The sequence below is a fragment of the Loxodonta africana genome, chromosome 22 (genome assembly GCF_030014295.1).
Source record: "Loxodonta africana isolate mLoxAfr1 chromosome 22, mLoxAfr1.hap2, whole genome shotgun sequence".
Classification (NCBI taxonomy): Eukaryota; Metazoa; Chordata; class Mammalia; order Proboscidea; family Elephantidae; genus Loxodonta; species Loxodonta africana.
Genome location: NC_087363.1, coordinates 52,242,268 through 52,266,156, shown reverse-complemented (window position 1 = coordinate 52,266,156; position 23,889 = coordinate 52,242,268). Strand labels below are relative to the sequence as shown.

Sequence of the window (23,889 nt, the reverse complement as noted above, 5' to 3'; positions counted from 1 at the left end):
ACTATAGAAGATTAGAGAATGAATGCTGGCAGACAAGTAGGAGTCTCCACTCCAGAACACCATAAAAATTAGTAAATTAAATATTTTTAATTGTTGTCTAACCAGTCTTCTTACTAGATAGTAAGCCCTATAAGGGAAGAGTACATGCCTGTTTTAGTTACCGATATGTCTTCTGCCCTCAGTAACCTTCCTATATTTTAGTAGGTGTTCAATACACACTTATTGAATGGATGAGTAAATGGATTTTACAAGTTAAGAAACTGAGGCTCAGAGAAGTTAAATAATTTGTCCATTCCCTGAGTTTGGGTGATCATTTTCCAGTAATATTTAAGCATTTATACATAAGGTTGATGTCTTAACAAAATAGCTAGTAAACTCTCAATTCTGAATTTCTGTGATTCTTTCATGTTGTAAGAAATCAGAAAATTCCAGATAAGATTATAAAATTGCTATGTGAAGAAGTAGATCAAGATGAAGTAGGAAATATTCCTTCAATCTCATTAGTTCAGTCACATAGAACTCCTCTCCTCACACCATTCCAATCTAAATTTTCTTGGACTCCATGCATACAACAAATTGCAACCACTAATTGAAGATGTTAATTTGCTTTGTTTGTAACTTTTTTTTTTAATTACACCGTCCCTGAGCCAGGCTTCAAAAATTTTCTGCCAGACTACAAGCTGCCTAGAAGAATAAAAATACACAGATAGTGAGTAATGCCAACAAATATCTTTATTATATACTCTGTTTAATTATATAAAAAGAAAGAAAACAAGGTTTTGAGCAATGACAATCAGTGCAGATAAATAGATCTTCAACTAAATTGGGTCATTTTATGAGTATCCATTACACTTAATAACGAAAGTAAGTCCAAGTTTCTTCTTTTAAAGGTTTCCTTTCCAAAATTATTAATTCTAAACCTTCTTTTTTTTTTTTTCTTCCCCCATCCCTCCCAAGATATTGAAGAATTTGAAACTAAAACAAGAAGCACAGTGTCTGTCCGAGAAGGTCAAGGTGTGGTGCTTCTCTGTGGTCCACCGCCACACGTTGGAGGTATGGTGGGATAATTTTGGTCACACTATTAATGATGTTGGAAACCCTGGTGGCATAGTGGTTAAGTGCTACAGCTGCTGACCAAAAGATCAGTAGTTTGAATCTACCAAGCGCTCCTTTAGAAACTCTATGGGGCAGTTCTACTCTGTCCTATAGGGTCACTATGAGTCAGAATCGACTCAACAGCAAGGGGTTTGGTTTTGGTTTTTATTAACGATGTCACTCAGAGACCATAATGTATTGAATTGTGTACCCCAAAAAGATATGTTGAAGACACAGTACCTGTAAAGATGATCTTGTTTGTAAATAGGGTCTTTGAAAATATTATCAGTTAAATTACTGTGAGTTCAAACTGGAATAAGGTCGGTCCTAATTCAATATGAGTGGTGTCCTTGTAAAAGACGAGAGAAGTAAAGAGGTAGACAGAGAAAGGTGGGCCATGTAAAGGTGCATTTATAAACGAAGGAGTGCCTGAGACTATCAGAAGCTAGGAGAGACAAGAAAGGATCTTTCCCTAGCAACTTAGGAGGAAGTATGACAATTGTAAGGCAATAAAGTCCTGTTGTTTAAGGCCACCTACTTTGTTATAGAAGCCTTAGAAAACTAATACAGAGACTCAAGTGGACATATCTAGTCTTGGAGCCAGTGGTAAACTTTCATCAAAGCACAGGGTCTGTGAAAGCTTATCAAGTTCATCCTAATAATAAATAATAGTCAAGTTCACCCTACCACATTCAAATAGTGCTACATCCAAATATTTCATTTCAAAATATTTATTCAAGCAATCAATGAACAAATATTTCCTTGAGGAGGTGCAGCCTGGCTATACACACAGTGTGGGCAATGGAGCTTTATCGAGGAGCTGACCCCCACTGGAATATGGTGTCGTGCCATACAGGCTACATAACAAAGGGCAATTTATTTAATCCCTTTGAGGCTCAGTTTCCTTATCTGTAAAACTGATACACTAATTAATATCTGTATGATAATGCTGTTGTAAATGGTAAATGAGCCAAAGAATATAAATTGATTAATATAATGTCTAGTACTTTTTACAAGTAAGAAACTGAAGATTGTTATTTTATTTGTATTATTGGGCTCTGTGGAAAGCTAAATGTCATTACCCTTTTTGAAAACCCTACAGTAACTACCGAAAGAGAAGGAGAATTACCCCATTATTTGGAAGCAAATTCCAGGTCAGAATATCTATTAGCAGTGGTGAAAATCAAGCAATAAATGCCAACTTCTACTTTGGAAGAATCTGGATCGGCCAGTGAAGTAGCCTGTTGTCCGGGACATAAATGATCTGATTCTGTCCTTCATGGGGCTGCATTTTCTTAAATTCTGGATGATTTGATAAAATCAGGTCATGCTTCTCATGCAACAGTCAACCTCCAAGTTCATTCTTGAAGGCAGCAGTATAATAATATTCATGGATTCATTTCAACTCACTAATGCCTAGAATATCAATGCTTATGCGTTCCATTTAATTTTTGTCATTTCCAATTTTTCTAGATTCATACTTCATACTATCCATTTTCTGATTATTAATGGATGTTTGCAGCTGTTTCTTCTCATTTTGAATCATGCCACATCAACAAATGAAGGTCCCAAAGGCTTGACTCCATCCACATCATTAAGATCGACTCTACCTTGAGGAGGCAGCTCTTCCCCAGTCGTATTTTGAGTGCCTTCCAATCTGAGGTGCTCATCTTCTGCAACTATATCAGACAACGTTTTGCTGCTATTCATAAGGTTTTCACTGGCTAATTCTTTTCAGAAGTAGACTGTCAGGTCCTTCTTCCCAGCCTGTCTTAGTATAGAAGCTCAGCTGAAACCTGTCTGCCATGGGTGACCCTGCTGGTATTTGAATACTGGTGGCATAGCTTCCAGCATCACAGTAACACACAATCCTCCACACTACAACAAACTGACAGACTCCTGGGGGTGATAGAAACAATGCCAGCGATCGCATGATTGAATTTTGCAAGACACATGGACCTCTCCAGATGGAATATATAGGAATCAAATCGACTACATCTGTGGAGAGAGATGATGGAAAATCTCGAAATCATCAGTCAGAGCAAGGCCAGGCGCAACTGTGGAACAGACCATCAATTGTTCATATCCAAGTTCAAGTTGAAACTGGAGAAAATCAGAACAAGTCCACAAGTGCCAAAGTACAACTTTGAGTACATCCTACCTGAATTTTGAGCCCATCCCAAAAATAGATTTGACACATTGAAAACTAATGACCAAAGGCTAGATGTTGTGCATAGGGTCACTATGAGCCGGAACTGACTCGAGGGCACCTAACACTAACAACAACAACAAATGTATAGTCTAACTTAATAATGGGAGTGATACCATATCATATACACAAACTCTGCCCACACCCTGATAGAAAGGATTATAAAACAGGGCATAAAAATGACTTGGGGGCAGTGTCTGACCTCCTCTAACTTCACAAGGGAAAAGGAGAATCACAACCAACAGCCCAAGCTGATTCCTAAGGGGCGGAGGTTAGAGGTGCCTTCTGTCTCTGCCATCTTTACCAGTTCTGGCACCAACTGTCCCTCCCATGGCAATTTCTACTTCTTTGTTGGATTTGATAATTCATTGCAATGGCTACACAGAACTCGCAGACAATATTCACAATTATGGGGTTTATTAGGGAAGTAACAGTTACAATTCAGGCTCAGAAACACTCAGGATACAGTTCTTCCATCAGCTATGCTTGCAGGCAAACCTCTCCCTGGCCCTTAGCCTCTGCCCAAAGCCACTCAGCTTTCTCTCTCTCCATGGGTCAGGAAGCCCACCACGCTGACTCCTGCTGCCACGTGTCTGTTGCCAGGTCTCTGCCACCACTTCTTACCGGCTTCAGGGTTACAGCTTGCTTTCTATCTCCTGGGTCCAGCAGCTTCTCAGCGCAGGGATCCTGGGTCCAAAAGACATGCTGGCTCCTGGCTTTTCTTCCTTGGTGATGGGGAGTTCCTCTCTTTCCCGCCACTGGGGTGGCTCATTTCAAACCCAGCAGGATGGCAAAACTGACCAATCCATTTTTAAAAAACAAACGAACCCATTGCCATTGACTAGATTCCAATTTATAGCAACCATATAGGACAGAGTAGAACTGCCCCCTAGGGTTTCCAAGGAGTGGCTGGTGGATTCAAACTGCTGACCTTTTGGTTAGCAGATAAGCTCTTAACCACTACACCACCAAGGCTTTCCCTTTGTTGGGCCAGAATTACCCTATCATACAGTTTTGCCCAGTCACTAGAGTGGGATTACAAGACCATAGCTAGAAAGGCCACACAAAAGTAATCAATCACACCACAAAGGCATGGGTCATTGGAGTTCATCTTAGAATTCTGCCTACCACAATATGCTTTCCAAAATTGTTTTTTTCTTCCACTATTTTCAATTTCTCTAAAGTCTCCGTATTTTCTTGCACACATGGCAGTAACAGGGAGATTCCCTAGAAGTATGTAAATGGAATGGATGTGGTTAGCAGGACATGTTGGAACAAATGTTGGCATGGCCAAATTATTTTCAAGTCTTATGCGTGTAAAGCAGAGACTTCTTGTAAATATTAGTACAGTTGGTAGTAAAAAAAAAAAAAAAAAAAGCTACAGACACCATAGCGATAGAAGTCATAAAGACTAAAATTCTTATACGATTTTTGGAGAGTTTGGTGGTATCGTCAGTGGCATATCTGGGGTGCTGCACTAGTGTCACTGAGCAGTTTCTATTAACTTGGTAAGGCTCAACATCCTTCCTGAAGCACAGCAATGTGTTTTTCATAGATATGCCACTGGCCATACCATGCTCAGTGGTGCCATGTACCCAGGGCCACCTGTGCAATACCTGCCATGCCCTAGTTACACCTCTGCCTATTGTGTTTTTCTCTGTATCAAGTCAGTGGCAATTGGTCTCACAAGTAGTTCAGTATCAAGAGTTGAATCATATTAAACTTGATTTTATCAGAAAATCCTAAGTCTTTATGTTTTCTCTCTGTCTAATGTATTTGTAGAAATACTATCAAAATAGCTCTTAATGAAGTAGGGCTATCAAATACATTTCAGAATATTTTACAAAGAAAATATATCAACTAGGCTAGCTTTTATCAATTTTCCCAGCAAAGAATGGTTCCCAGTGCACAATTAAAAACCAAAAGAAAAAGTTTCGATGGATTTCCCATATAAATGATTGGTCACAACTCAGAGAAATAGAGTAATCAGCATGAACTAAACAGAAAAAAAAACAAAAAACTAAGGAGCTGTTATATGTTGGTCCTTTTATTTTTGATAGACAAAAGGAGTCGATCCAAGAGAAAGCTTTGTTGTAGATGCTTCGTACTCAACTTTTAATTTTTATGGTAACTGCAAATGCAGAGGCCTCTTGGAAACTGCGCTGCTCCTCTTGGAAAGAGGAGGGTTTATTCCAGGAAAGAAAACCCAAAACTGATTGCCATCAAATGAGCTTCAACTCATGGTGACCCCGTGTGTGTCAGAGTAGAACTATGCTCCATAGCGTTTTCAATGGCTGATCTTTTGGAAATAGATCACCAGGCCTTTCTTCCAAGGCACCTCTGGGTGGACTCGACCCTGTAGCCTTTCATGAGTGGTCAAGTGGATTAACGATTTGTACCACCTAGGGATTCCAGGGATAAGCTACCCACAGTGAAAAGCCAATGTGGAAGCAAAACAGGAACCATTCTCTATACTCTGAGACAATGAGTATATTCACTCCTTTATTCCTATTTCTAATCAGACCCCATAATTGTGACTGGATCTGTTTTCACACTCCGCCTTTAGTGCTAGATGTAGCCCTTGACCCTATCTTCTCAAAAAATTCAATTCTAAAATGTTTCAGAAAAATGTTAAGGTTGACTGGAAATTTTGGGGGGAGATCAAGTAGAGGGGTACAATGCATATGTGATCGCAAAACCTCATTGACACTCCCCATTAGACATATTTTTCCTTTCTGCTAAACCATCTTATTGGTAGTTATTTGGTTTGCCTGTGCTGTCGTAGCAGAATTACCACGAGTGAGTGGCTATAAAGAACATAAATTTATTTTTTCACAGTTCTGATAGCTAAAAGTCCAAATCAGGGTCTTGGTTGTGTCAATTCCTTCTGTGGTCCTCTTTCCTAGTTTCTGGTATCTGACAGCAATCCTTGGTGTTCCCTTGCTTGTACGTGGGGCCTCACATGTCATCTGTATGGGTCTGTGTGTCTATTTTGCTCATAAGTAATTGGTTGTAGGACCAGACCTATACTGGTATGACTTCGTTAAGATACAAAAGAAAACCTTATTTCCAAACACTCGCACATCCACAGGTACAGGGGCCAGGACTGCAACGCACATTTTGGGGGGACATAATTCAATCCATAAGAATGGTCTATGACTTCCCTCATTTCCCAAACAATCTCTAACCAATCCTTCCATTATCTATTGAAGTTCTCCTCAGTTTACAGACCAGTCTCAGAAAAATGCAGTTCTGCTGGTTAGCTCCTTGGTGCTCAGCAGAACCAAAATTTGATAGTCAGCTAAATAGAAACATTTTATTTCTCCTATTATGTCCCTGGGGTTTTCCAAGTTCATTCCTTACACGCAGGTTCGTGTGACAAAGGGGGAAATACACATCTTATTTTGCTCACTCATTTGGGTGTGGGTGTCAGGGGTCACTGAACCTTGAAGTCAACATCAAATCTTAAGCAGAGAAGTCTCTACACTACTGATTCTCACTCACCTCAAAGGTAAGCTTTTGTTAAGAGCCACAGTCACTTGTAGTAAATAGTCTGCACATGTCACTTATAGCAGGATTAAGAGCAGAATTTCCTCTAAAATTTGAAATAAACCTAAAAATCTTCAATCCAATGTTACAGGATGAACATGAAAATACGCAGTGAATAGATTTCCATGGGTATGGTGAGCTACGGCTCACTTGAAATTTTATTTAAAAATGATAAGATAAAGAAATAATGCATGTTGTCTAATGCCTGTCACCTTCACTGTGAAATAATAGTTTCACCATACCCAAAGTAAAACATACACCCTTTTGCTTTATTATCTGAATATAGAACTCTCAATTCAGGGCTCATAAAAATCACAGGTTTAAGATGTGTTTTAAAGGAAATGTTCCTTTCTCACCTCAGACCTAACTTTTAAGTCAGATAGAACAATTAAATTTATGCCAGTAGTTTGGAGCATCTGTGTCTGTAGCAGAAAGATAGCACTGTTTTCTGAGCCCAGCATTTGTATTTGCGTCAATAAAGATATTGACAATTCCCTTAAAATGAAAATCATTCCTAGCAAAGACTCAGAATTGTGTTATAGTGAGAAAAAGTGCTAAATTTTCCTATTCCTTTCCTCCCCTAAGCAATATGCTTAGTCTCCACCCACAAGATGCCAATAGTCCCCAGCCTCAGTTGTGAGAACCAAAAATGTCTCCAGATATCTCCAAATGTCCCCAGGAAAGAAACTTGTCTGAGTCTGAGAACCATTGGTATAGCCCATCTCTTCCATGTGCTGTATTAAGCACACCTATGGAGGAGAGGAATTGGGAAGGAAAAGGGAAATCTAGTCCTTGGATATTTACAGCCCATGATGTTATCTGTATTCCTTGGAATTTGAGGTTTCCCAGTTGTTCGACTCAGAAGCTGGCCATGATTTCATTCCTTCCCCAGCTAGAATTTGTCAGTGCACCATCATTCCTACAGTCCTTTGTAACTCAGCAATAATAGGAACGAAGGGAGTCTTTACTTAGTGGTTTGTAGACCACAAAGACAAGCATCTCCATGATTCCAAACTAGAGGTGTGTAAATCAGAAGAAATCTAATAAAATCCAGGTGGTCAAATAATAATTGTAGAACAAATGGGAACTCAAATAGAAATGGACTGTAAACATGTTGGGACAATTTTCTGGTTATATCATAAACTTGGTCGACACCAATAGAAATGGCTTAAGCTCAGAAAAAGGAATTCTTGTTCTTGAATTAGGTCTTTGCCATTGAGCTAGCATAACCATGATTTACCACCCAAGAGTCAGTACCATTTAACCCTGGAGCATTTCACAAGGTTTTCAGTAAAGGACATTTGTTCTGGAATACTCCAAAGGGGGGATTTATCCTCTAAATCCGAGCACAGTGCTTCAAATTCTTTATTCTGCTCATTTATTTTCTACCTAAACAAACATACTACCAGTTTTTAGATCCATTCTACAAAGCCAATAGAAGTTCTCAGTGTCAGTGTTTATCATTATTGGTCTCTTGCACATAAGATACTTCCCCCCCTAATAAAAATTACATCCCATATAATGGGTATAAATGCATGTATCTTTGTGTTTGTATTTTAAATATTACAGTACAAGACATAGGACTGTAAAAGATGTCAGAACATAATCATGCTCTGGGGAAAATAGAATTTGTTGTATGCTTGAGAGAGCAGCAGATACAGTTTTCAATTGCTTACTGCAGATCTGCCATTTCTAATAATAGAAAAATTGTAGAGGATGGTGTCAATGTGAAACTATAGAAACCGTTTCAGGAAGGACCAATTATTCAGCTCTAATGTTACTGCTGAATCATCATAGCGAAAATGCATCACAATCATTAATAAAAAATAAATGTCATAGATGGTGGAGAAAATATTTAAAAATTCAATGGTTTCAAAATAAGTGGCTCATGAATTATACATTTAATTAAGAAAAGCCAAATGAGAAGATTTTTAAGCTTCTAATTTGTACGGTTCTTTTTTTCTTTCCTCATTAAAAAATATACAAATTAAGTACTGCAGTGGCCCATGATGGAAGAAAATAGATTAAAACCCCCACTGCAGGCTGGCTGTCTGAGCAAATGGCAAGGGCAGGCCCATGGGAAGAAGGGAACAGGGAAGGATGAAAAATACAATGACAGGAGCTGCTCCTAGCTTAATGTCTTCACCAATTCACAGAGGGACACAAAAAGGCACTCTAGGCTCATCTCTGCTGGTAGAAATTTTCCTCCCTGCTTCTTTACCTGTAAAATGAGGAGACTGGGCTACACAATTTCTCAAATATCTTTCATGGCTGACATTCTATGAATGTATGAATGAATGATATCTTCTTCTCCAGGTTCCAACAAAACCATTCAAAGACAGAAATATAAGGCAGTCATCATTTGTCCAAAACAAGGGCATTTCTCCTCCAGGGGTGATTATGCATAGAGGAATTTTTACCATTTATAGCAGTGGTCCACCACTCATTTGTCAGTTTGCTGTACTGTGGTAGCTTGCGTGTTGCAGTGATGCTGGAAGCTATGCCACCAGTATTTGAAATACCAGCAGGGTCACCCATAGTGGACTGGTTTCAGTGGAGCTTCCAGAGTAAGACAGATTAGGAAGAAGGGCTTGGCAGTCTACTGAAGAAACTGGCCAGTAAAAACCTTATGAACAGCAATGAAACATTGTCTGAGATAGTGTCAGAACATGAACCCCTCAGGTTGGAAGGCACTCAAAATACAACTGAGGAGGAGCTGCCTCCTCAAAGTAGAGTCGATCTTTACAACATGAATGGAGTAAAACTTTCAGGACCTTCATTTGCTGATGTGGTACGACTCAAAATGAGAAGAAACAGCTGCAAATATACATTAATACATGGAACGTGGAATGTAAGAGGTGTGACTCTAGAAAAACTGGAAGCCATCAAAAATGAAATAGAATGCATGAAGATCTATATAGTAGGCGTTAGTGAGCTGAAATGGACTGGTACTGGCCATTTTGAATCAGACAATCATATGACCTACTGTACTAGTAATGACAAAGTGAAGAGGAATGGCATCCCATTCATCATCAAAAAGAACATTTCAAGATCTATCATGAAGTACAACATTGGCATATGCCTACAAAGAAGACGAGTTATTATGACTACTATTCAAACTTACACACCAACCATTGATACCAAAAATGAAGAAACTGAAGATTTTTACCAACTTCTGCTGCCTGAAATTGATCAAACATGTAATCAACATGCATTGATGATTATTGTTGGTTGGAATGTGGAAGTTGAACAATGAGTAAGGAAGACCAAAGCAGAATTAATGCCTTTGCATTATGGTGTTGGCAAAGAATATTGAATATACCATGAACTGCCAGAAGAATGAACAAACCTGTCTCAGAAGAAGTACAGCCAGAATGCTCCTTAGAAATGAGAATGGCCAGAACTTGTCTCAGGTGCTTTGGACATGTTATCAGGAGGGACCAGTCCCCGGAGAAGGACATCATGCTTGGCAAAGGAGAGTATCGTCAAAAAAGAGGGAGATCCTCAACATGATGAACTGACATAGTGGCTAAGTGACATAGTGCTGCTCAAATACAGCAATGAATGTGAGTTTGGCACAGGACCTGGTAGTGATTCGTTCTGTTGTACGCGGGGTCGCTATGAGCTGGAACTGAATCTCGATGGCATCTAATGACAACATAGCAGTGGTTCTCAAAGTGTGGTTTTAAGCTCCCCAGCATAGACATAATCTGGAAACTTCTAGAAATGCAAGTTCTTGGGCTTTCCCCCAGACCTACCCGCCAGAAACTCTGAGACTGGAATCCAGCAATTTGTGTTTTAACAAGACCTTCAGGTCAATCTGCTGCTCACTGCAGTTTGAGAACCTCTGTTTTAGCCCTTTTTAGAGAGAAAAATGACTTCTTTCACATTTTACGTATGTATCCTATCCCCAGTTAATATTAGCTATAAGCACTTCGGAGTAATTTAATGTGACGACACTGGTTTTTTTTTTAATGTGACAGGTTAACCTTTTATCCTACAAGATTCTGAGGAAACTGGGCACAGGCAGACAATGTTGACAGGAGATGAAACTGATGGTAAGGACTGATTGCTCTAGTACATGGATAGGTTTGGATAGGCAATTAGTTTCGAAGGAAGTCTGAAGGTGAAGAAGGAGAGGCAAGAAGGAGATTGACATAGAAAATATCAATTGTTTTAGATGAGTAGGAAGATTATATCAAGGAAGGAGCAAAGGATTTGACATCTGACAGGTCTAAGTTGAAATCCTATCCTTTCCAGGCATTAGCAATAAGTATTTGGGAAATTATGTTTATACTCCTATGTTCAGTATCCACTCACATATAATAAGCATATTAGCTATAGCCAGTTAGCTTCACAAAATACTTGTTGGTTTGATGAATAGGATACGAAATGAAAGTGCTTTGTAAATTTATTTTTATGCTTTATGTAATCTTCCCTATTTCTGGGCCAGATTTCTTCCAGCAGCATCTAAATGTTCCACTCTTGAAGAAGGATACACCACATGTAGGGACAGATTAGAAAGTTTTAGCGGCTAAGGTAAAAATGAATTCACCAAGGGAGAGATAGAAATTACAGTCTCAGGTTCCAAGATTATAGGGTGGAGAATATAAAAGATTTCTTGGGCACCTAGTTGCAACCTGTAGTTTCTGTTAAGTGAACAGGGTTACAATGAATTTCAGAGACCTGGAGCTCGTTCTTCTCCCCACACAGGTGTTGGATACATATCCCTATGCTGAGATATAGTCCTGGGAATTTGCTCAAGATTGTCTTATTTCACAAAAGTCTCAAAAGATGAGGAGTCAATGACAACAGGGGAATCTGAACTACATTTTTTCCTCCTCTTTATAGTGAAGAAGAATTTACTATGTAGACGGCTCTCTAGTTTGAAACAAAACCCCTTTGAGCATCTCTTTGGCAGAGACAGAGCAACAAGGCTTAGAAGTGAGGCAGCAAAGGACATCAGTAAGAAGCTTAGAAGCAGCAGACCACAGGAAATGATGAAAGCCTCCAGTAGGGACTTGCACAAGAAAAAGAAGATTCAATACCTGAGAAGAGAACAAGAATGTCAAAGCATATTTTCAAAAATAAAAAGTGAATTGCATTTATGCATACTTGATCTAAAAACACAGACTCTAAGGGAACTGAAAAATTTTGAGGGTGTAGTAGTTCATTCATAGAAGCAGAGGTTCAACCTCCCATCTTTAACAAAACTAAAACTTTTTTGCAACATCTCAAGAAATGGTCATCTATTCTCTGCTTGATCAATTCTAATGATAGAGAGCTCACTGTCTCATAAATCTTCTGCTATAGCTTTAAAGTTTAGTCTATTCATCATATTAAGGGTCAAGCAGTATTCTGTAGTCTCCTACAATCACATGTCCTACTTTTGCCTTGTGGATTTCAATGGACAGGGTTTGATTTAACCATTTAAACACATGGCATGCCTTCAATGTATGAAGATTGCTCTAACATTTCTCAAAAATCTTTTCCAGGGTCAAAATATAAGCTCTTATCCTTTTTTTTTTTTTTGACGTTTGTGTGTGTGTGTGACAGCTTCCAGTCTCTGGTATGTTTGGCTGTCTCTCAGTATGCTCATGATTCTTAATTCCCGTCTCATTAAGGTGTCCTCTGGGCATAATATTTCAGTTGTGGATCAACTGCATGAGTCATTTGGAGGGTACAGAAAATACAGATTTCATGGTACTGCACTCAGATGTAATGACACCTAATGGCTAGGAGTATTGTTAAACCAGTTGCTGTCCAATCAGTTCTGACTCATGGCAGCTCCATGTGTTACAGAATGGAACTGCTCTTAGGGTTTCCTTATATTTTAAGTAGCTTTCTTAGTGATTCTCCTATGTATCCACGCTCTGAATAAGTTTGAACAGTTCAGAGTTTGAACTGTTCAGAATAAGAAAAAAAGATATTACTCATCTTATATTTGACAAGTTGTAGTTCATTCTAGTGTTTAGCCTCCCCAACACTATTTCCATGCTGTTGTTTCTTTCTCCATTTACACAAGTAATGTATAGTAATTTAACATTCTAAATATGACAGAAACATATTATGTAGAGAATAAAAGTCTTGTATTTCTCTCCCTTGAGATAAACACTCCCATCACTTTGAGATAACCACTGTATGCACCCCCAGGATTTTAAACATAATAATTTGTATGAACATACACAAATATATACTTTGTAGTTGGATCATATTAGATATACTGGTTTATATCATGCGACAATACATCTTGGATTTTTTTATCTACCTGGCACTACTTTTACAGATTAATGCCACTTTTTGCAATCTTACATTTCATGCATAAATGGCATTTTTGTTGTTGTTTGTTCTCATTATATGTTTCTCTCGTATCTTCTTTATTCCTGAGAACAATGTCAGAGTCCTGTCTCTATAGATGAACTTGTCTTAAGTTGCTATGCCCCTTGTATCTTATGAACATAATTTACGAATTTTCTGTCAGAGTTTAATTCTTTAGCTCCTCCTCACTATTAATGTTCTTTTTTTGTAGACTCACTCTTTTCTCTGTCCTCGATGTCTCGCTCTCCTCTCCTCCCTCCCACCTACCCTCTCTCCCTCTCTTTTTTTCAGCTCTGGTATCCTCAGTGTTGTTAAGGATATATATAGATACAGATGTAGATATATAAATAGATACATACACACATATATGTATTTATTTACAGTTTGTGTATGTGTACGTGTGTGTATACAAGAAAGGGATAATAAAAGATGGCACCATTCTCCCTCTTCCACTTCTCTAAAAGTTTTCTATATACATCAGAGTTAAGTTCAGAACAGCTGTCAATCTTTATTGCCCTCTCAACCTTTTGAAAATTTAAATTCAGCGAAGAATGTTTCAGGTAATATGCATCCAGCTGAGGAAGACTGCTAGGACAGACACATCAGGAAATTAGTCTCTTCTGTCTTGCTTCTGCACCAGTTTTTAATGTAAGGACAGATGACCTGCAACCTCTGCCAGGGCAAAACACCTCTAGCTGCATGAAATGCTGTCCTCTGATTTTCAGGTGTGTGAATGTCCATATAAGGAGGATGTTTTTGACACACTGTCGTATATTCCTTTTCCCTACACCTCTGTACTTACGCACCCTACTTATTTTGGGTGTCTCCTTTTGCACAAGGTATATTCTTCCATTTCCATATTCTAGGCAATAGGTTCCATTCTACCTAATTTCCATGATACACATAATTTTGTAGCCTTCAGATAGGACCAGTCTAACAAAGCTTAATCCATGAGAATATTTTCCTTTGCTCAAAGATTTCTGGCTAAAAAGAAAAGAAAAGAAAATGGCAACCCATAGTTTTTACAAGGATATGAAGCAAATGGAGCTCTTATACTTTGCTGGTGGGGGTGTAAAATGGTACAACCACTTTGGAAAATTCTGACAGTTTATTTATTATTTTTAAGTTAAACATACATCTACCACATGACTTCCTAGGAACATATCCAAAACAAATGAGAATATCCACACTCTTAGAAAAAACTCTTTTATTTCAACTCAACACATAATGACCCAAAACTGGGATCTATCCAAATGTTCATCAACAGGAAAATGTCTAAACAAATTTTGGCACATTCATAAAACGGAACGGTACTCAGCAGTTAAATGGAAAGGAGTATGTCAGTCACAAAAACATAGACCCATTCTGACCCGTTGCCATTGAGTTGATTCCGGCTCATAGCCACCCCACAGGACAGAGTAGAACTGTCCCATAGGGTTTCCAAGGAGCACCTGGTGGATTCTAATTGCTGACCTTTTGATTAGCAGCCTTAGCTCTTAACCACTATGCCATCAGGGTTTCCCAAAAACATAGATGAATACTAAAAATATTATGTTAAATGAAATAAATCAGACACAACATAGTATATGGTGTTTCATCCTATTTTTAAGAAATCCAGATATGAACAGAACTAATCTATGGTGACACAAATCGGATAGTGGTTGTAGTGATGGGACTGACCAGACAGGGGTGTGAGAAAACTTTCTGAGATGGAAATGTTCCATATTTTATTTTGGGGTGGTGTTTACCTAAGGTATGCAATTGTTATAATGAATTGAGTGCAACACTTAACATCTGTGAATTTTATAGTATGTTGATTATATGTATGTATTCGTATTCATATATAAGATTTTCAGGGATGGGCTGCGTGATGTTCAGCAAAAGTACTTTTTCATTTTCAAACTTCTGTATGCTGTATGCTCTCTGACCAATGTCTGTTTATTCATCTATTGCTTGGATGGCACCCATTCTTCCTGTTGGTTTCAGCGTGGACATTAGTTCTTCTAGGTCTTTTCTCTGAACTCCCTATGATGCCTCAAAATACACATCATCCCACATTAATATTACCTATACTAGTCATAATTAGTGTGTGGTGTGAGCTTTCTGGGGATATAGCGTTGCTTTATTGTACTCTAAGTCTCAGACTAGTTGGTCAGAAATTATGTAATGACTGAATAAGTAAATCCCTAGATCTTTGGTAGATTCCTTGAACTTAAATTTCTTAAGTTAAAATGTTAAGTTAAATTTTTAACAAGTACCCCTAAGCATATTTAACGCAGGTGGTCTTCTGACTATTCTTTGAGAAGCACTGCTCCGAAGTGAGCATTACTAAAGAAGTTCAGTGTGTGTTTTGAGGTATTTTACATATATTGTTGCTTTTTAAAATTAGTTCGTCCATGTATTCCCTTGAAAGCCTGTCATCATTCCCAGGCTCAACCTTAAATTCCAAAAACCAATGATGGGCAAGGTGACCATATAATTGATCATCTCAACTGGATATATTTGAGTATTAAACACACACACACACAAACTTATTGCTCTCAAGTTGATTCTGACTTATGGTGACACCTGTGTCATAGAATGGAACTGTTCTCTAGGCTTTCTTGACTGTAATCTTTACAGAAGCAGATCACCAGGCATTTATTCTACAGTATAACGGGAGGGTTCAAACTGCCAACCTTTAGGTTAGTCGTCCAGCACAGCCCGTTTGTGCCACCCGGGGACATTAATCATCACATCAAGACAACAGGTATAAACTAGGCAAGTGGGGACATGGTTTTAGTCTAATAATAGAGAAGTAGGCCGCAAATTATAAAATGTGAATGAATACAGTAAGGATAATATTTTTTTTTTCTGTTTTCCAGATTTATCTTACGCATGGACCTTCAATGACAACCCTTTATATGTCCAAGAGGACAACAGGCGGTTTGTATCTCAAGAGACAGGAAACCTGTACATTGCCAAAGTGGAACCATCAGATGTGGGCAACTACACTTGCTTTATAACAAACAAGGAAGCCCAGAGAAGTGTGCAAGGACCACCCACTCCATTAGTGCAGCGCACTGATGGTAAGATGATGAGTTATCTTGGGACTATTCTTTGTCCATGGCTCTTGAAGCCTGGTGAGATCTGCAGAGCTTTCTGCTTCACTCTTATTCAGTGTAGCCACATCATCTATCAGTTTAGGTTCAATTTACAAATATGAATTGGGTATTATAAGAAATGCAATTGAAATCCTATAACTCATCCACATGATACAGTATATGTGGTTCTATGGTTCTATACATACTGTACCTTCTCTCCTTTTGTATTGGAATAGATTATCTTTTATTTGCTTAAGGACTATGTTGAAAAAAGAAATTGTTTGGGGGAGTTGATGTGTGTGTGTGCACGTGTGTGTGCTGCCAAGTTTATGTAATTAAATTAATATATCTTTAATGAATATAAAATGCAGCTCTTTAAAATGCTCCCTTTCTTTTCCATATTTGCCTTGTTTGCTCATCCTTTAGTTACTTGCCCAGCAAAATGGGAAAAAAATTCATATCCAAGGAAAGCAAAGCAAACCAACAATAATTATGAGCATTCTAAAGAAAACTGAACCAAGATTTTCATACTAATTATATTCCTCCAAGGAACATAATTCATATTGGTCTCCGATGAGGTTTGTAGCTTAGTCATCATAGCTAGTACCAGATTTAAACCAGATTTAGAGAGCTAGAAAGTCTAGGCAAGTCATTGAAGTGGAAAAATCCTGTAGTTGATTCTTTAATTAAATGTTCACAGAGAGAAAAATAAAGATAGAAAATCTGTTGGTACATTTTATGATCAAATTTTAGATTTGAAATGCAATACCACATGGAGTTTTTCTCTCTCCAGAGGAATTTAAGGAAAGCAAGAATATAATGCTAATAATGGATAACAGAATTTTAGCACCAGCTCCATACAGGGAGTTCTTATGACAGACCTTTTATAGTCATTAACCACCCAAATGGTCTTAATTCAGAATTGAACAATCACTAGATTTATTCATAAGTCCACTTTATCTCTTTTAGTGAGTAGTCTAAAAACTCTGTTGATGATTGTAATAGCTCATAAGCTAGCAATAAACGTAGAGATTCTACCATATTTTTTTGTCTACTCTTAGTTTCAGACTCTTCCCTTCTAAATTCCTTAGTTCTTCCATCTCTTCTATTCCCTTGAACATATTTACTGTAACAACAGACCAGAAATATTATATGTAATATGAAAACTCAAGCTTCTTCTGTAAGTTGGCACCTAAGAAAGCCCAGATGTTAAACAAATAGGAAAAAAAAAACAAAAAACTACCATTTCAGTTAAATGAAGTAGTACTCTATCTCCTCAACCATACTCTCTTCAACTATTTTGGAATGATTGAGGTCATAAAAATGAGGTATTTTTATTTTACATCTATTTTGTAAATTTCACATTTTCTGAAATGGTATTGGTCACTGATAAACTATTAGGAATGTATTACTTGGGTGTTCAGTATATAAATAAGCAGTTATTTAAGTTTTTAAGAAATTTGACTTGTCACTGATTAAATTAATTAGGTTCATGTGTATAACCTAACAATATATTTCTGTTTGTTACAACTCCTCTGGTAGATATTGTGTCTACAATGCGTTAGACGTCTGTCTTAGTCTTACCTTAGTCCATACCCACAATTTCTTAACAGAAATTAAAAAAAAAAAAACTGAAAACCCAAATGCATTACGTAAGTGTACAGGAAAATAATTTAGCGGCAAAACTTTACTGAAGTGACATAACGTATGTGTCTTTTTCTACCCCACTTAGTGTGATTATTTGATATGTTTTGCTGCAGAAATACTGATATTTTGAGTCAAGAGGTGCTGTATCAGTCTTTGTATAGATTACCTGAAAGCTCCCTTATTCTTAAACAGATATGACCCTACAAGTTTCATGAAGGGATAAAGGATCTGGATGTCACTAGAGAATGAATCTTTTTTTTTTTTTTTTCCTATACTCAGAAGCATTTTAGAATATAGGTATATCTAGTTCTTAATTGGAAACACTAATTCATACTAAGATGCTGATGTGATATGGAAGATAAGGAAATTTGGTATGTCTCTAGTCTGATCCTATGATATATCATCTATATCCATATCTACATCTACATCTACATCTACATCTATACCTATATCTATATCTATATCATCTGTCTCTATATCATCTGTCTCTATATCATCTGTCTCTATATCATCTGTCTCTATATCTGTCACTGTCTCTTTCTCTATCTCTATCTATATTTACATTTTTCTGTTTTGGGGGGAGGAGGATGAATTAATTCTTTAAATATCATCATGAAGTTTCCTTGTCCTCTGTCTCCCATTAAAATATAGAAAAATACTGTTAACTGAAAGGTGGAATAATCAGGTTTTCATTAATGAAGCATTAACTTCATAGAAAACTTCTATTCTCCAGAAATGCTGCTAGCTCTTTTGATATTTAACAGGTGTGATGGGGGAGTATGAACCAAAGATTGAAGTGCGTTTTCCTGAAACAATACAAGCTGCAAAGGATTCATCTATAAAACTGGAATGCTTTGCCCTTGGAAAGTAAGGCGGTTTTGTTTTGTTTTGTTTCATTTTCCCAGTTGCTTTAATTTTTTTAAACCTTCTTGTTATTCAAACATTGCTCTAAGGTAAATTACAAAATAGATTTAAAATGCTGGGCAAAAGTGGAACTTTCTGATTAGAACTTAAACAAACATGTCTAATACTCTGAAAATGATCGGGGCTGCCCACGCTCCCCTAAATGTGCTGATATTTCCCCTAGTTTGAGCATAATGAGACCCACTAAGCCAGCACGTTGCAAGGGAATAATTGATGGACAAGTCACTAAACCTTTGACACATCCTTCAGTCCATCCTGTCCTGCCTCCAGAGGTATATTGCCTGCAGAGTCTCCTTGCTTAATCAGCAGTTATTGTAAATGACATACCTTGCCCTGCTTATTTTCAAAATAAGACCAATTAAAGGCCATTGATCGTCAGTAGATAATTAGAATTGGGTGAAACCTGCCCTGAGTAGTGGAGGTATTTGGTTTTACTCAGATGAATGTTTATTAGGGTCATCTTTTGAATGTTTTTAAGCCAACAAAATATCTGCATTTTTGCATGGAGTAAACAGAACATCTGTATATCTTTTGGTGATATTTGAATTTCATTGTTATGCCTGTAAATGTTAGTACCAATAAACAAATAAAATAAGTAGATTAGATCTGCACTTCTTAAGCATGGATATTCATATGAATTACCTGGGAATATAGTTAAATTGGGATTCTGGTTCTGTAGATATGGCATGAGGTCTAATTTTGTTTCTAACAAGATCCTAGGTAATACTGATTCTTCTGGTTTACAAAACATACTTTAAGTACCAAGAGGCTTAACTCTCACTATGAGCTTTGAGGACTTATCTTTAAATCCAAAGAGTCTATTTCTGGTGTGGCCATCAAAATTAGAAAGAGTGGTTTACACTCCAAACTCTGTAAAAGCATCCTTAAAATCACTAGTCTTGTCATTAACTAAATATAATAATTAATCCAGATAATGCTGGTTACTAAATCTGCTAGGTTCCTTTCTATATCTGATATTTTGTGGCTCTTCAAGTTACATTTCTCGGATTATTCATTCCTTGTGGGTTTAAGAGATGGTATTTATTTTTGTACAGTACTGGCCGGTTCTGTAGTATTTGTCCAATAAATAATTATCCATTGATTGAATCATTCTAAAGAAAGTGACAGAGGCTTTAAATCAGTTTTTGTTTGACTGTCTTTTAAGAAATGATGAAATTTCACCATTTTCAAGCTTTCTCAGAAATTAAAGTTTACAAAGAAATCAAGTGTTTGTCAGGATAATACTTTGAGAATTGGACGATTGATTTAAAAAGCAAGAAAATGAAAGACAGCAACTGAAAAGAATTTTTTTTTATTCCATCATATCTGGCATCAGAAAATATGGATTCCTGGAATTAAAAAAAAAAAATACTCTTGCAGGATAAAATAACTTCGAAAATCATTGAGGCAAGTTCTCAAATATCTAAAGCCATAATTTTCATTTCTTAGGCAATTAAAACTAAGCATTTATTATATGGTATTTGTAATATTGCAGAGTATGTTATATTTTTATTGTATATGATTAAGGTGAGGCCCCAACTGAACAAGCAAACTCTTCAATTTCATTATTCTGTTAAGAGGAGGGTGACTCAAACTTAAAACCAACCCATTGTCGTCAAGTGGATTCTGACTTACAACGACCCTATAGGACAGAGTAAAACTGCCCCATGGGGTTTCCAGGGAGGACCTGGTGGATTCAAACTGCCAAACTTTTGCTTAGTAGCCATAGTCCTTAACCACCACACCACCAGGGTTTCTGATTCAAACTTAGGCTGCCTGAATTCCAATCCTGAGTTTAGGAAATTTTGGCTAAATGGTAGGACTCTTGAAGTCAGCGAAACCAGGCACAATTCCTAATTTCCTCAAGAGTTATAAGACCTTTAGGAAACATACAACTTAACCTCTATGAATCTCCATATTCTTGCCCAAAAGGAGCAATAATGATACATACCTCACATGTATTTTGTGAAGATTGTAATTCATAACACATTTAAAAAATATCCAACACAAGACTTGACTTCTAGGCAGTAAATGGTCATTGAATTGAATCTGAACCCAAAATACAAATCCCATTCTATTTTTGTAAACCAGTGTTTGAGTCAGTGGGGATGGCCGAACTAGAATAGATAACTCAGAGATTCTGTAAATTCTCGTCTCTCCCCAGCCCTCTCCTCTTGTCTCTGCATCAGTGTTGGAGGCAGTACAAGAATGTAAGAGAGAAAGCCGCGATCAGGGTCACTTCAAGGATAGAAAGAGGAGCAGACAGAAGAGAATTTGGTCGACCAATATAGTCTTTGAATTGCTCAGCTATTAGTTTTCTTAATTGTACTTGTTTCTATATTTTATCTAAAAAATTCAAATCTCCAAACGTTTTTAATTTTTATGAGGTCCTATTTATTTATTATGTGTTTTGCTATTTGTACTTTTATTATTATACTAGATAGTCCATTGTTAAAAGCTAGGCCTGACAACATTGCCCCTGCTATTTCTTCTAAGAATTTTATGGTTTTAGTGTGCACATGTAGGTTCTTAATCCAACTGGAACTTGTTTTTGTGTATAATGTGAGGCATTGGCCCTGTTTCATTTTTCTGTGTGTGAAAATCCTATTTTCCCAACACCAGGAAGATTTAATATTTTAAGATGTCAATACTACCCAAAGCAATCTATAGATTCAATGCAGTCCTGATCAAAATTACAAGAGCCTTCTTGATAAAAATAGAAAAAGCAATCCTCAACTTTATATGGAATGGCAGGAGGCCCCAAAAGCTAAAGCAATGTTGAAAGAGAAAAACAAAGGACTCACACTTCCTGATCTTAAAACATACTATACAGATACACTAATCAAAACAGCCCCATACTGATATAACAGCAGACACATAGGCCAATGGAATAGAAGTGAGAATCCAGAAATAAACCCACACATCTATTGTCAACTGTTTTTGAAAAAGATGCTAATCCATTTGACAGAGAAAGAAAGTCTCTTTGATAAATGGTATTGGGAAAATTGGGTTTCCAAAGACTTTATCAAAAAAGAGAAAAGACAAACTACTGACTGGAAGAATATCTTTGGAAACCATATATCTGATAAGAATCTAATAAGCAAAATATATATAAAACTTCAGCAACTTAATGACAAAATAATCCAATCATAAAATGGGCAAAGAACTTGAATAGACATTTCACCAAAAAAGAGCATTCGCATGGCCACCAAACACATTAAAAGATGCTTGGGGCCATTAGCCATCAGAGAGATGCAAGCCAAAACCCCAATTAGATATTATTTGACTCCCACTAGGATGGATAAAATTAAAAAAAAAAAAAAAAAAAACAGAAACTAATCAATGTTGACCAGGATGTGGGGAAATTGGAATGCTTATTCATAGCTGATGGAAATGAAAAATGGTGCAGCATTGTGTAAAACAGTGTGGTGGTTCCTCAAAAAACTAATAATAGAACTACCATATGACCCAGCAATTCCAGTGCTTGGGGCATATCCAAAGACTTGAAAGCAGACTCAAAAAAAGACTCGTACACCAATGTTCATTGCAACATTATTCACAATAGCCAAAAGATGGAAAATCTAAATTCCCATCAGCAGATGAATGAATAAATAAAATGTGATACATACATACAGTGGAATGCTACTCAGCTAGTAGAAGAAATGAAGTCTTGATGAATGCTACAATATGGATGGAGCTTGAAGGCATTATGCTGCGTGAATTAAGTCAATCAAAAAAGACAAATATGGTATGACCTCACTTACATAAAAAGACAAGAAAAGACAAATATACAGAGACCAACGTTTATTTAGTGGTTACCAGGACTGGGAAGGAGGGGAAAAAGGGAGGTTAATGGTGATGGAAAAATTGCATTGATTAAGGGTAGGGTTGCACAGCCAATAATTGTAACTGCTGTCAATTAAGTGGCACACCTGTAAAAAGTTGGATTGACAAAAGTTGTATGATAGATATATTTACAACAATGACTAACTAAATAAGTAAAAAGAATAGCTGCTGAGGCAGCATTATGTATAATCAAATACTTCATGGCATTTAATTTCTTGGTTTGGAGGTTTAGGGTCTTGGTTTCATGGGTTTCACCCCAGTTATTGCCCTAATAATGTGTTTAGTGCTTCTGTTCTATATCCCAGTTCATTGTGTAATGCCTGGTGTCTTAAAACCTTGCAAGGGGCCATTAAAAGCACAACAATTGGTCTCTATTCACCTGGAGTAACAGAGGAAGAAGGAGAGTCAGGAATAACAAGAGGATATGGAAGTATAGCTAACTGACTCCATAAACAGCTGTCTCCTTTGCCATGAGACCTGAAGAACTGGATGGTGCCTGGTTAACATTACAGAACATTTTGATCAAAGATGCCATAAAGAATTCTGATCAAAAGAGGGGAAATGTATAACAGAATTTCAAATTCTCATGGACTCTAGACTTTCTGGAGCCATAGAGGGTAGATGAACCCCTGAACCTATTGCCCTGAAGTCTTAAACCAAATATATCCCCTGAAGTCTTCTTAAAACTAAACAATAGTTTAGCCTAACTAGCAAAAATGGTCTTTGTTGAACATTATGCTCTTTTAAGAACTGTCTATATGGGAGCAAAATGACAATAGCAACTCAAAAGATTAGATAGGGGCAGTGAGGTTATATTAATGAGAAAGGAACAACTCAGGAAAGGAAGGTGAGAATGGTTGCACTACTCGAAGAGTGTAATCAATGTCTCTAAATTATACATGTAGAAACAGTTGAATTAGTGTATGTTTTGCTGTGTATATTCTCAACAACAACAATAAATACAATTTAGAAAAAAACGAAGAAAATTCAGATCCACAGAAAAGTAGAAAGAATACTGCATGGATAATCATAATACACCCTTCACCTATATTCACCAACTATATACTTTTGCCTCTCCCCTTGCATGTGTGTGTACACATAGAAGAATTAAAACTGATGTGTGATAAGTAATGACAAACTAGCCAGTATTTTGAAGGGCATATTTATTCCACTCAAAATAGTGCTAAAAATCCCCTTTGACCCCCTTTTCTACTCATC

At 37.2% G+C, this 23,889-nt stretch overlaps 1 protein-coding gene across 4 annotated transcripts in view; it reads left to right on the top strand.

Moving 5' to 3' along the window:
- Window positions 1–23,889, top strand: part of CNTN6 (contactin-6) — a 232,094-nt gene that overhangs the window by 69,815 nt on the left and 138,390 nt on the right. For 2 of the 4 annotated variants that reach the window (XM_023548006.2, XM_023548000.2), the window contains exons 2-3: window positions 958–1,053; window positions 16,036–16,239. In XM_023548006.2, the coding sequence (XP_023403774.2) occupies window positions 958–1,053; window positions 16,036–16,239 (300 nt within the window). Of the gene's footprint in view, window positions 1–957; window positions 1,054–16,035; window positions 16,240–18,665; window positions 18,769–23,889 lie in introns of all 4 variants that reach the window. The other 2 variants (XM_010590042.3, XM_023548001.2) reach the window with 2 other exon arrangements.